Genomic DNA, 13,819 nt, shown 5'->3' with positions numbered 1-13,819 from the left:
GAACCTCAAGAAAATATTGTAGTCTATTCTGAGACTATCGATGAAACTGCTAGTTCATGGGAATGTTTTTGCTAAATCACAGATAATTTGTAAGCATTCTTGATGTGTATCTTCTGGGACTGATGGCACTTGCTTCAATTCAGAAAAAGAATAAATAACGTCTTGAATGTGCAAGAGTGATTCCAGCAGTAACAGAAAATGACTGATTGGCATTGGCAATTGCTTTAACGTAGCATTGCCAATTATCATGACTAGGGCCGGCCAAAACTTGCATCCTACAAATTGTCCCGATTGTGTAAAAAAGACTTGTATGACGCAGAATTTTCTGCAAAATTATTGCATCTGCAAATTTTTCAAACTCTTCATCAATATTTGACATTTTCTGTAATGTATTGTGCAATTTCAGCCACTTCAGAACAAAAAAATGAATATTTCTATAATTTGGGATCTTTTAAGATAATTTTCTGTCAATTTTGGGGAGAAAATTGTGAGATTGGAAGTTTTCCTCGTTTTTTCTAGAAATCTGTTTGACATGAAAGTACAAAATAGGTTACAGATATATCAACTACCGCCATCCATCCATTTTGAGTGGCTTTGTCTCTCTTATCATTGCAGTTTTTGAAGACACACTATATATTAAAGGTTGGAACGCACTTTGTTTGGGCAACATTCTCCTCCTTTAAAAGTCAGACACATCTTGACATGTTTCCGTGGAGTAAAATGTAGAAAGAATTGGCCTGCTATCATTTTCAAGAAGCTTGTAAAAAGTGTAAATTTATCTCTAACATGTAATGAAACATCATCTTAAAAACAAAATTGCTGTGTAAGAGTTTCGCTGTGACATAATCAATATACTGTTGCGGAGCTCAGGTACCTTTTTATCATGCAATATTAAATATACATGTACAAGATGCTGGTCTAGCTGATTGGTCTGAGAGGGTGTTTGAATACTGCAAGAATCCACTCCCAGGTTTGTTTGTTTGTTTGTTTGTTAAAAAGTCCGATGGCAGGTCTCTCACTTAGCGTCCCATCTGATGATACGTGTCCCAGTTGAGAGATATTCCCGCTTTATCAATTATTGCCTCACTCTCAGGAATGACCGCATGTTTGCCCATTTAAGTTGTAAATGCAGCGACTCATGCAATAATTCAAATACTTCAAAGAAGCTTGACATGACTAGCCTGGGATCAAACCAGAATTCGCAAATTGGAGCTGGAGAGTAGATGATCTATCAATACAGTACCATAGCTAGCCTCTTCTCCCCAGATATTGTAGGTTCAAATTATTGTGCTGAGAGTTATTGTGACAGAAATTTACTTTTCATTGACTATTGCTTGATTTTGGAAGACAAAAATAGCCTTTACAGCTCTCCAGAAGGAGTCGGTGCCTATGTGTTCACAAGTTTATCTGCAAATTTTCGTGCAAACTTAGGTGATTTTTAATGCAAAATTGCTGTCAATAGAGACCATATTTACATGCAAATTTTAGCCGGCTCTAATCATGACTGTCAAAAGATGGCGCATTATATTTTTTCGTGCTACTACCACGATGTTCGACGAGGTGGTCTCTTGTTCCTTCACCGATCGGTTTTGAGCACTGTCCATGCAAACGTTTTTTCTACTCAATGGCTCAACCCATCGAATGGCGAAGTTGGTTGTGTGGGATTGAATGGGATTGAACGGGACTAGCCAGAAGTTTGGAAGTACGTTGCCGCCCTCCATGTACTACCTTGTACTGCAACATGCCCTACCATCATTTAACCAACTGCATTTGGACGTTTCCACAAGGACTTCAAATACAAAGGTGCCGAGAACTGGAATGGTTTGGATTGAAACGTTTCAAGCAACCGCAAATTCACCCGGTTCATTCCCTATGGGGCAGGCTAGAAAATCAGGCACATGCAAGGAGAAATTTGTTGGGATGGACAATTTCTTTTGCTCTCGGAATCGTGCAAGAATCCGCACAATAGTTTCGAGAATGTGCAAGGAAAATGTGATTGCCAACACGTAGAGCTCTTGAATCATCTTCAATGAGTCATAACATCGGAGTGACAGATGTTTTTAGGACAGTCTCATATGGCTCAAATTAAAATCACAATAGACGAATGCTCCGTAAAGTTAGAACAAGTGAAATACATGTTCCAGGGTAGGCCGTTTGATCAGATGCAATTTATGTAGTCGAAGCGATTCGTGTTCATCAATTTATTTTCCAAATGCTGTTATACACCGCTTACAAAGAAGCTTTCTCGAGGAGTTGAGGAAGCCAAACATCGGGCAAAAAGTTATGACATGGTGTTTGAATATTCAAATTGTGCCAGTCGATTCACGTTAGATCAATGAGACGGCTTGGTGGCAAGGTCAAATAAACAAGGATGGCAACTAAAATATTCTAAATATCTTTCGTCGATATCTTATCCTTCTCAATCGAAAAATTCCTTAGAGGACATTGAGATATTGATCATTTATTACATGACTTGTCAAAGAAATTTTACTTTTCAAAAGAATGGAAATTATATCGATTTTCTGGTCCAAACTTTGAATTTCAGTCGGGGGAGATTTTTCCGAGAAGCATTTAAAAAAGATAAAAACATTAAATTGGCCTGTTTCAAACAAAAACATACACTTACCAACCCATTACAGAATGCGGCATTAAGAGTCTTATCCCGATTGTTTTTGTCCAAGTGGCACAACAATTTGATTTGAATCTCTTGCACTTAAATGTTCCTTTCCATCGAACCACTAACGTAAAGACCTTGAGATGTAAATGTTATTGCCATGCAAGGACGACGTCATTACTGGACATAAATGGTAAAAGAGGGGGGGGGGGGAAATTGTCACTAACCCCAAGTAATCAGATAATTTCTCCTTCAGTGGTTCATTTGTGTTAGGATTTATCTAATCAGAGAGTCATATAACTAATAAAGATGTATTTGATTTAATTAACAAGACAAGCGTTGGTCATTTTTGAGCTCGAACAAACGTTTGTGTCGAGAGTTATTATGAGCTTTTCCGTTCAGCTTTAAGAGGACCTACGCAAAATGAACGAGCCAGTACCTCGTTGGTGATATGTTGAGTGAAGGAAAAAACATTTGATTATTTGTGGTAAAGATTGGCAATTTTCCGTCCAACCTTCTTTGTCCAGTGATGATGTCGTCCTTCCACCACGCTAAAGGTATTTTCAGTTGTTTTTGTTGTTCCTTAACGTCGACGACAACAGAGTTGGATCATTTGTTATTGACCCTCTTTGGTTGAGCGTACGCTCATGAAATACTATATATTGCCTAGTCTGTGTTATAGACCATGGCTACTGTATTAGTTGAGATAAGAAAATTGCGCGTCAATTTTAGCCTAAAAGAATCAATCTCTCCTGTGAAGTTCAAACTATTGAATAATCCCTCAACCAATGTTATGAATACTAGTGCTACGTTTTGTTGCTACATACATCAACTGCGTATCGGGATGTGAAGGCTCTGAATGAAGGCCATCATCATATAGACCCGCGTGTATGTACACAGCTATAAAGCTTTGACACAACTTTTGCTGCGTAGTTTCTTGGTCAGCTCTTTTGCCACGTTTGCATCGTTGAAATGGGCCTACATTCGATGAAGTCTTTCTTTTCTCCTACATGCTGCAGAGAAATGGAAGTCAGCCCATATACGTACGTGTATGGATGTACTTGTTTTACACGAGACACAGAGAGAGAGAGAGGATTGAGTGCTCGAGCATGTTTCTTGAAACGAAATCCACCAAAAGCCGTTGGTCGCGATAGTTCGATGGAGTACAAACGTACTAACTGCAACGTAGCATCAGCAATTCAACATGCCCGATTTCTTTGTCTGTGCATGACAAATACATACCCATTATCATGACTCCCCAGGGAACCAATTTTGGTTCGAGTTGATACACGTGGCATTTCATTTCTACGTGTATGTGTGTGTTCATACCTAGGATATATGTTGTAGTGGTTCGGCATGGAAATACGAGTAGATGTTCTTTCTAGATATCCAAACATCGCATGACAACGTTCTGACTTGGACCAATCAGAGCACAGAGCGGTTCTCGTTTTGCCCAATCCCGAGCCAGTCATTAGAGAGTGCACATACAGGGCAGAGAAGTTCGACTTTAAAAGCCTGCCACATTGCCCCAACCTCATCAGTCTGGCAAAAGATTTCCGACTATACACACCTGCCTTCAAGTATCTTGAATCCAATCAAAAAAAAACAAACCCTCCCAACATGTCTGAATCCCATTTCGACGAGTACGAGCATTTCAACTTCGACCAGGAGAAGAACATGTTCAGCGGGCATTCCGGTAAACAGAGGTCCAAGAAAGAGGCCGCCATGAACACCAACCATTTCAATCCCGGTGGTCACGAGCGTAAGATCGTTGAGAAGTTCCACAACCACGAAACCAAAGTCAAACTCAACCGAAAGCTCTCCAAGTAAAAGGGAACACTTTCCGTCTATTCTCGTCATACCTCATCCACATCATCATCTACCAAACGAACTAAGGAATTCTCATGGTGAGTTAATGCCTCTGCAGCATTCAATCATCGGAAACATGTTTGTCCATTTGTTGGACAAAGACCATAGATCAGAAAAGGTTTTGCCAAGAGTGCCAGCGAGTACAAATGAACGACAGCTATGAAACGGGGGGGGATGAACAAAGACATTGACTAGTTCGCATGTACTGCTACAACAACATATTGATTTGATAAGTCGCACAAGAAGGAAAGCTTTTTGCGTCGTAGCTTTTTACCTTCCTCCTTGTACTTCATGTTACTAGGCGAATAGTTGCTGGCAGCTAGTGGAAAATCAGGTTACTTCGGCAGGGTAAAAGTATATCATCTACTGCCCACTCTCAAGCAGCCACAGCATCCAACCTTGAAACGTTTGATCAAAATGATCTGACTAAAGCCATATTGTGCTTCCATTGCAGATCACTTCTAAACTACTCTTGGGACCGATATTTGTTAACGGCTCCAGGCAATTGGAGATCTTTGCGGTACGTCGGACGGCTCGACCGGGGCTCGAAGAGTTCATCATCGGCTCCTTGGACCCAATGTCATCGAAGTCATCTCTGGCACCCGTATTGATCTAGTTTGTCGACCTACGAAAGGACGTGTGGGATCGATCTGTTCTCGAATATTTCGATCGGATAAAGAACATCTCTCACGTTTACCTTAAGCTATTCCCGTTTGAACCCAACCGAATATTTTAATTGTGCTGTGATAAACGATTAATTGTATTATTATTGCTATTCTTAACGCCTACCGTTTGGACCCTGTGACCATAACTGAGATAAAGTCATAGATTGACGAGGACGATCTTGAGCTTGTCTCTTATGGCAAAGCACAGCGGAGGACTACATATAATTTCATACAGAGCTAAACATCCGAGGTTCTGAATTTGATCTTGTGAAATAAATATCAAACAAATCTACATCAATTCGTTTTGACTCTCGCAATCTTGTCAGCTCGCCGGTTGAACACCTTTGCAATTAAGAAATGCACACATCTGTAAAACCTGGAATAAACCGTTCCGACGACCAACACTCTCATTGCTAGCGCAGAACATAATCTAAAAAAAAAAAAGCGTATTTCAACTCGAAAAAACTGTTAAACATCCATCACACCGTTAAAATCCATTTTCGCAATTGCATTCATTTTTTCTTCTCAGTATTGGATTAAACGCCAGGCTTAGTCGGTTTGGAAACACGTGAGGAAGCCTGGTAAGTTTGTTACAAAATTCAGTTCTAATTAATGCACAGAATGTGGAAAAGGCCAGTATATTGACCACATCAATAAATTTCCAACAATCACAAGCAAATAGATAGTCGTTATTGTTCGACTTAATTGAATCCTGATCATTATACCAAGGACTTCTTTGTTTCATTTGATGGTAAACATGACGCAAGTTTACGCACTACGGGCACGTACAATAAGATCTGGCTGTAAGCGGATTAAATACCATCGTCATTGAACAATGAAAATAGAAACAATTGATAACATTGTGATAGATGTTCAAGTAGGTATTGCCTCACTAAAATGACATGCAATATGTTTCGGCATCAGTTTTTAGTAAGTGAAATAACTTGATAAGGAAAATAGATTATAAAACTTAAGATATACTAATTACTCCTTCCATGTTGGGTGGGCAAAAGCAACATAATGAGTAGGTTGGTAAGAGAGCAACGCAATTTTCATGACCGATAAGATGGAAAGGATTTTTGATCTGAAATTGGCTTCACTTACAGTTAGTTCTAAGTGTAGTTTCATTTACTTGGCCGTGTTTAAGGCAAAATACATTTTATCATTATCAATAAATTTCATCTTTACCTTTGAAAAAGTAGCGGGTTTAGGGGTTTCTGTCATTCATAGATTGTCATCTTTGTATGAAAAAAACTGAATGCTTGGTTAACCTTTCATAGATCATGCATTCACTTTCATGACCAGGATCGAGATTTAAAATTGTTGCGCCTTAGCAGAAATCTTAGTTGACAATTGAAATTTTAGCCACCCCAAAACTGCTTGAAATTAGTAATGAGATCAAATTTCAAATTCAAGGTTGCCAGAAAACGTGAAAAGTGAAAGCACCCGTCTAGTCTATGGTAACGTAAAAAGTTGAGTCTGAGCAAAAAGCAACCCTGGTTTGACGGAGAAAAATCAAGGTCACTTTTTGAGGATAAACGTTATTCTCCACCGATTAGTTGGCGGTGCTCATTTTTAAATTTGTGACAAACTGTTAGAAAGGTTTGGAGAGAGACCTTAAAGGAAATTGACATCGTATTAGGTTGGGTTAGGTTAGGTAAGGTAAGGTTAGGTTAGGTTAGATTAGGTCAGGTTAAGATTTAAAAAAAGTAGCACCGCCAACTAATCGGTGGAGAATAACGTTTACCCTTTTTGAGGCTAGCTGACGGGGATTGGACAATCCACCTGTAATGTCATAGGCCATTGAAAGTATAAATTGGTAGCCTTAGTCACAACCTTCCATGAATATCAATTTGATCCCCATCAGTCCTTGAAATCAGTACAATCACTGTCATTGACGACAAATTTTCTGACAGAATGGAAAAAAACATATCTAAGCCCAATAATGCCAAATACTTACTCGGTCAAGTCACCCCCATCTCGTGACACACTTTGTTAAATCAACTTAATAAACCAATGCAACATTAGAGCCCAATCCTTTTGCTCCCACATGCTTCCATATCAATATACTGAAACAAGTTGAAAGGCTAGCAGTCTTTTACAGGCTCTATCAAAACGGTTTTTGATCTAAAGTGGATTTGATCAAAGTTGGACGGACAAAAACGTGGTGAGTCCAACCCTGGCCTAATATAATCGCTGCCACCGGGGGATCATCTTAATACTAGAACGAAGCACCGCCACCCTCGATTGAGGGTTAGCTCCCAAACACACTTCACAATGACGCCAAATCACATTCAAATTGGTACAGTATATTCTGTCTGCACTTTTCGTCCCAAAGGACAATCTAAAGATGAGCCATCCCTCTGACGAGGTGGAAGTCTATATCGGCCTGAAGGTATGCATGTTTGTATATATCGTCGTATTAATCCCAGCCAGCCCACGCCACTCATGGTTAATGGGGTTTCATCTGGAATCTGATCCCACAATAGATACACGCATGGGGCTGGCCATCCTCCACATTGATGTAGACTCGGGGATGGCCCAATGCACCTCCACCACCATCGCAGGAGACGATGGCCTGATCCGTCATCCGGATAGGCTCCTCTTGCACCAGGTCGATGGCCCATTGCGGGTTCACCTCCTTGGGGCGGTTGGCGAAGCGCACATTGCGAAAATCATCCGGATCAAAGCGCTGACCCGTGTGCACCGAATCACGGGCCACAGCCTCCACCGAGGCCTGAAAAAGCGATCAAGCCGGAATTCGGGCTGGTTTTATTTTTAGCAGACTTATTGTCGGTGGAGCTGGACTTGAACGCATCTGGGTGAATCAATTACTCCATCGATCGATGGTCGGGGGGTATTATCCATTAGGTTCAAGTTGGGAAATGAGTTCAGACTGTTTGACTGGTGCGGCCTCCCCGATCGTACATATCATGGGAGACGTCCTCGATCCCCGTCATGCTAAACGCCCAGATTCGTTTAAGGCAAGCTGGGCTCACTTACCGATACGCTCAAAGGTCGGATGGAGGGGTGGGCGAGGGTCCTGGCCCGCCCCAAGGTGCGCCCGAGCAAGGTAAGGCTCATGGTCAGAGAGATCTATCAATCAATGGAACACTCACTCTGTCGTCTCGACTTCACAGCGAGCGAGATTGTTTATTCTTGGCTAAAGTCAAGGAACTTTCCAGCCAGATGTCAGGGTGGCTGAATTGCTCGGAGAATTGCTTCCCCCGAAGACCACATCCACCGATCTGAAAGGATACATAGAGCCATAAATGTGGAGCTCATAGTATAATAGAACAAATTGAGGCATTGTAATGATTTTTTTTTGCAGGCTAATTCACCTAAATTTCGGTATTTAGTTACTTAAAAATCATGGTTTGGGCTTGTTTTGACCACGCTAGACAATATGTTCCATGATGGTGGATAGGAGGGTATGTCAAAGCAAGCAAACCAATCTAAATATAATGTTGAAATTTGTCTGAACTCACACTGTCTTATATATACCCTGGACATGGCTATTTTTTGGCTCGGCAGAATGTTTACTGAAATGATAATAAGCCAGATTTTAGATGGAATATAATTATATTCCTAGGTTGTCCATTGTTAGACGTCAGTCTTCCGATGGAGAAAATAAAATGAAATAAATATTTTTTAACCTACAGGCTGAGTGTTCCCCATTATTGACTTAGTTCGAATCTCCAATCCCCCTGGGGAGCAATTCATACATCCTGCCGATTTGCCCCTGAATTTTCGTTTCTCGGCAAGTTCCGCCATGATACATGGAAACAGCCGAGCTAGAGGTCAAAAACAGCTGAGGTTTAGTACTGCCATAACGCGTCTTTAAGTGCCATATCTAACCCCAGTTGGGTCTAATGTACCCCCCTCCCGGTCTAACCATTCCCATTCTATCCCATGGTTCGGCCTTCATGGCGTCATCGAGATGTTTTAGGTACTTCTGGCGTGGACTGATCCCAAAAGTAGACTAGCTGGGTGTCTTTGACTCTGGCAATGAGCTGAATCTGACTCAATAGGCCTCAACACTGCGGCCTACCTGGGCTATCTACGATTTGAGGTCTCCTGAGTTAGTCTGGATTGAAGACGATCTGCGACCAATTCCCTGTTCGTCGATCGTTCGTGTTTCTGTCTGGTCTATCCATTCCGGTTGCCCCCCGAGGCCCTTGGTTCACCACTTCGTCTGTCAAGATGAGGTTGACCCGCTTGTTGCGATCCGTACCCAAAGGCTACATGCCCGGCGAGGGTGGACGAGCCGAAATGAACTCCAAACTGCCCCAGGTACACAGTCCTTCACCCCCAGCCCCAGATTGAAAATAGCCAATGCTAGCCCGGTTCTGCCCGTCATCTGCCGTCGGTGGGCTAAGGGGTAGGTCACGGCCTGTTTAGATACACCCCTAAGACGCTTGAAATGGTTTAGCTGAAGGGGATGGCTAATGGGTTGGTGGTGGGACGCCTTGGGTCCCACTAGCTGGTCCCCAAGTGAGACTTGGCTCACGAAGTAAGGATGATTTGGGGGGAGATGAGCCAAGTTGTCCCTTTCGCGTATGACTATGCTCGCCTGCTGATAGGCTAGAGCTGGAGTTGTCCACAAACGATGCGTATGTACTATCATACGGGTCCAGGGGACTTGGTGGAGATTGGCCTTGGATTAGAAATGGCTGGCAGAGTGCCTGAATGCTTCACTATTGAGTAGCGGCTTCCGTGAGTAAGGTTGACCATATGAGAGCCCTACTGTCATCGTAGTGGTCCCTGTGGACCCTGACAGTGCTTGTGTATGTTGACGCGGGAAGCCAGCTCGGATTTCAGTCCAATAGAGCGTTTCATTCAGGATGTTGGGGCGTGTTTGCGTATTGAAGTGTTTAGCGACGAGATCACCCATCAGGCCGGAGAATAGACAGAACCTAATTGAGCAAACTAGATTGTACAGAAGAGACTTCATCCGCCATCTTGGCAAAAGAGACAACGCGGAAGGATCTCGAGAAATCGCCTGGTCCAATAAGCGAGACCCTTCAAAATCAGTTTACTACCATATTAAATCGTCGCACTCTGTTTTACAAGTGGATCAGAACCACCGCTTAAGGTTGGCGACATGATTGTGTGGTTCGCATTAAACCACTGGATTGTTTTGCAGGGTTTAACGAAGGAGTCGCTGAAGCATCATTATGCCCTGTGGCCTCTCATGGGCATCATGGGGGCTGGTATGACCTTTGTGGCTTGGTATGTCATTCGATTGGCCACCACCAGTCCCGAAGTGTCTTGGTCCAAAAAACCCGAGATTTACAATGAATACCACAACAAACGCTACAAGTTCCTCAACCCCTACGGTTTGGATTACGAGAAAATGAACAATGAAATCCCCGACTACAAGAAGGATGCCTAGATCAGTCGAATCACCTCCTGGTCATTATTTAGCCACCCCAGCAGTTGGAGGCCATCTTGGTCGGTAGTGAGTGCGCCCTACATACATTCTGTTTTACCCGACAATATTGTTTTCTCAAATTGTGTTTCACCATCGGTAGAGCGCTTTTCTTGGCAGGGCTGATATCCATCACTTTCTGGGGCTGATATCGGCTCGCATTGGACAATAAATTCGTCACTCCTAGAAAAAAATAAAACGCGTTTGTGTTTTAATTTAGTCCGAGACACTCTCTGGAACCCTATTTCCCCGATGTCCAGAACAGTGGGAGGGCTTCGTTAGCTGACTTAACCTGGCGACCTCTTCAACCATTGTTTAAATAAGAGCTGGTTTAAAGTAAAGAACTAAAAGAAACGTGGACTCGGCTAACCTGGTAGTAAAAAAAAAATGTAACAAGTACAGCGAATAAAATGTCAAAAGAAGGTATATTCAATTCTATTTTTCAAAGTAGTACACATTTGAAAAGCGCATTCTAAAGGAAATCGAATTTTGCCTCAATTTTGGACCAAATTGACATAACTGTCTTTGAATTGGGTCAATGAATGCTTCCCCTTTGCTTGCTTTTTCTCTTTTCCCAACAGCAGATTTGTAACTTCGATCTAGTTTCTACATTGATCCAACTGAATCATATCCAATGAAGAGGTTGGAATTTTTTCTCATTAAAAAGAGAATATAGTTAACTTGGAGGAGGTATGGAAAGCAGCCATGTTTTGCTGCTTAACTATCTTAGCGCCCTGCTTAGCTTGTCTCTTGACTTGGAAGTGGCTTTTTACATTTCTGATCTCCCTTGTTTCTCAATCAAAAGTGAATTGCTCTGGGCCTGCACAATTTCATATTTGACATCAATTCTTCAAAATTCAGATTTTCATATCTTTATTCTGCCAGGAGCGTTTAATTTCAAGCTTTAAGACCAATTCTAACGCAAAGAAAGTTCTGATTTCAACCAAAACAACAGTTTTAGGCCAAATCTGCAAAAAAAGTGCAAACCAAAGTAAAAAGGTGCAAATAAAGGTGAAAAGTGCAAATGCGTAAAAAAATGGTCTTTACACACAAAAATTATTTTTACATACAAAGCTTTTCGTAGCTTCTAAAAATCCTTCCCCTTTACTCAGAGAATAATGTGATCATATTGAGTCTCCACTTTTCATCAAAAGGGCTTATTGAAAAACCTAGAGCCATACCATGAATGATCCAATTTTACTCCAAAGGACCTTGGTAACCCTCTGATGTTTGGCCACCGAAAGATTGACTCTTTAAACTCCAGATTTCGGATCTTGGTCCGGTCTGTTCTAAATAGATTTATCGCATTTGCATGAGGTTCTCCACTTTCAAATGGTTTGAAGATGAACACTCAATGGCTCACCAACGTCCCTGGGTCCTTGTCGGCCTTCAGGATGCCCTCAGCTTTGGTTCTGATCTTAAGACTGCGCTCACTTGCATTTTCAGACATTGTTTTGACGGTAATCGCTCAGAGGTTACTCATTGCCTCTAGGATGTTGTTAGGTCATTTGTAATATGCCACTATGCCCTTAACAGTTCCTCTTAATGAATGCTTGTGGTTTAAAATCAAAAAAATCTTTGAGCAAGGATAAATATTATGAAAAACAGCCATGAAGGCCCTTAATTTCTTTACAGCTTGTAATTTGCCCGTCCCTAGTGATTGTAAACTTCCCAAATAGAACGAACGACGTTTCAATACCATCGTGCGTGTACATTAGAGCTGTGCATCGGAACTGACATTTCGGATTCGGATTCTTCTTTTTTTATTTTTTATTGGTGGGGAATGCTAGGGTTAGAGGGTGCACCTCGCCCGTCCAGCGAAGCCAGCCATCGCATCGTCCAAGTCCAAATTCCGTTAGGCATTGTCTCATGTCCGGTATCAGATTGGTTCTCCGTCTGTAGGTGTGGTTAGCGTCTAAAAGTTTCCTTGAGAAAGGTCGGGGAGGGGAGTCGAAACGGAGACCTCTCCCATGCTAGGAAACTACGCTAACCAACACAATACGTCTCCTCCCTATTCGGATCGGATTGACCAATATTTTTTGGATTCGGATTCGGATTGGGAAAAGATTTGGATTTGGATTCGGATTGGGGAATGGAAAAAGTCAATTGGGGTTCGGATCCGATCCATATCCAAAAGTGCAAGAGAAACTAAATGAATGTAATTTTTCTTTTAGAAATTTATTTCACAACTCTCAAAATGTGAGAGAACTCACCAAAATTAAGTCTGCGACTGGACCTAATATCTTAAAAATTATCACAATTGTGTGGCAATTGACACAAATAAAGAAACCCAAAATTTCCGAAATAAGAAAAGGATCAAAGTATTTGCGTTCCATACAGTCCATATTAGGAAAAAAGAAATTAGAATACCTTGGTATATCAAGCCTGTTACTGAACAACTTTAGCATCATTTTGATAACAGAATGATATTCAGTATCACTACAATTGAAGCATATGACACAAAGACGAGCTATGCTATTCTATTATTGTTACAAAAAATGACATTATTGCAACAGGAAGGTTCTATTTTGACAAAGGCAGCTCCACTCAATCTCATCATTTTAAATGTTTAAGTGGCAAAAAGAGACATTTAGTTAAAGTTGAATTATTTCATTTACAGTCAATTGGGTGAAAAGATCAGATTTGGATCAGATTTTTCAAAATATTTCGGATTATAGTCAGATTAAGCAGATATATCTCGGATTTGGATTCAGATTCAGATCTGAGAAAAATTTCGGATTCAGACAGATTCAGATCTGAGAAAAATTTCGGATTCAGATTCGTTCAGATTGGGCAAAGCTCTTGGATTCGGATTCGGTAGGATTGGGAAAAAAATCTCGGATTCGGATTACAAAAAATCACTTTGGATCGGATTTGGAGACCCTGTCCGCTCCGATGTACAGCTCTGGTGTACATGCTGTGGAGATACTACATTTGAATGCCTTTCCCTGTTTCCCAACCCTTATATGTTGCTATTTGAATAAATAAATGGAGGCGGTCTCCAGCAGATGAACCACAAGACCATGGATTGTAGTGGTCAGCGTGCTTGTTATTTGTCAATTTTAAGGTCGTTTGTGACATATTTTGAATGTTCGCAGTGGTATGCTCTCTTACAAAACATAAAGATATTTAGCCAATATGAACTGTTTTGCCCGTCTTGGTTGCTACTTCTGAGTGACGGGCCCACTGAAGTTTTGTGTATTATGTTGTTTTGATTGATTTGTTTTCAACGCTTTTTTT

General features: G+C 41.3%; 2 protein-coding genes and 1 long non-coding RNA gene across 3 annotated transcripts; 2 read left to right on the top strand and 1 right to left on the bottom strand.

Annotated features, from left to right (window-relative positions):
* The first annotated feature begins 2,901 nt into the window (after window positions 1–2,901).
* On the top strand, window positions 2,902–4,298 carry LOC131886499 (uncharacterized). The gene is made up of 2 exons (XR_009373926.1): window positions 2,902–3,171; window positions 4,000–4,298. It is a non-coding gene; the product is annotated as an uncharacterized LOC131886499 (long non-coding RNA).
* Window positions 4,299–7,441: 3,143 nt separating this feature from the next.
* LOC131886498 (NADH dehydrogenase [ubiquinone] iron-sulfur protein 6, mitochondrial-like) lies at window positions 7,442–8,320 on the bottom strand. Its single transcript, XM_059234864.1, has 2 exons — window positions 8,152–8,320; window positions 7,442–7,885 (listed from the first exon to the last, which is right to left on the bottom strand). Exons 1-2 carry the CDS (start codon window positions 8,230–8,232, stop codon window positions 7,601–7,603), a joined length of 366 nt encoding a protein of 121 aa, XP_059090847.1. The 5' UTR covers window positions 8,233–8,320; the 3' UTR covers window positions 7,442–7,600.
* Window positions 8,321–9,201: 881 nt separating this feature from the next.
* Window positions 9,202–10,778, top strand: LOC131886124 (cytochrome c oxidase subunit NDUFA4-like). Its single transcript, XM_059234367.1, has 2 exons — window positions 9,202–9,441; window positions 10,295–10,778. The coding sequence occupies exons 1-2, from the start codon at window positions 9,352–9,354 to the stop codon at window positions 10,541–10,543; spliced, it is 339 nt and encodes a 112-aa protein (XP_059090350.1). The 5' UTR covers window positions 9,202–9,351; the 3' UTR covers window positions 10,544–10,778.
* The last annotated feature ends 3,041 nt before the right edge of the window (window positions 10,779–13,819 follow it).

The sequence above is a fragment of the Tigriopus californicus genome, chromosome 9, assembly GCF_007210705.1.
Source record: "Tigriopus californicus strain San Diego chromosome 9, Tcal_SD_v2.1, whole genome shotgun sequence".
Classification (NCBI taxonomy): domain Eukaryota; kingdom Metazoa; phylum Arthropoda; class Copepoda; order Harpacticoida; family Harpacticidae; genus Tigriopus; species Tigriopus californicus.
Note: the sequence above shows the minus strand (reverse complement) of the source record. Positions and strands in the feature narration are given on the sequence as shown.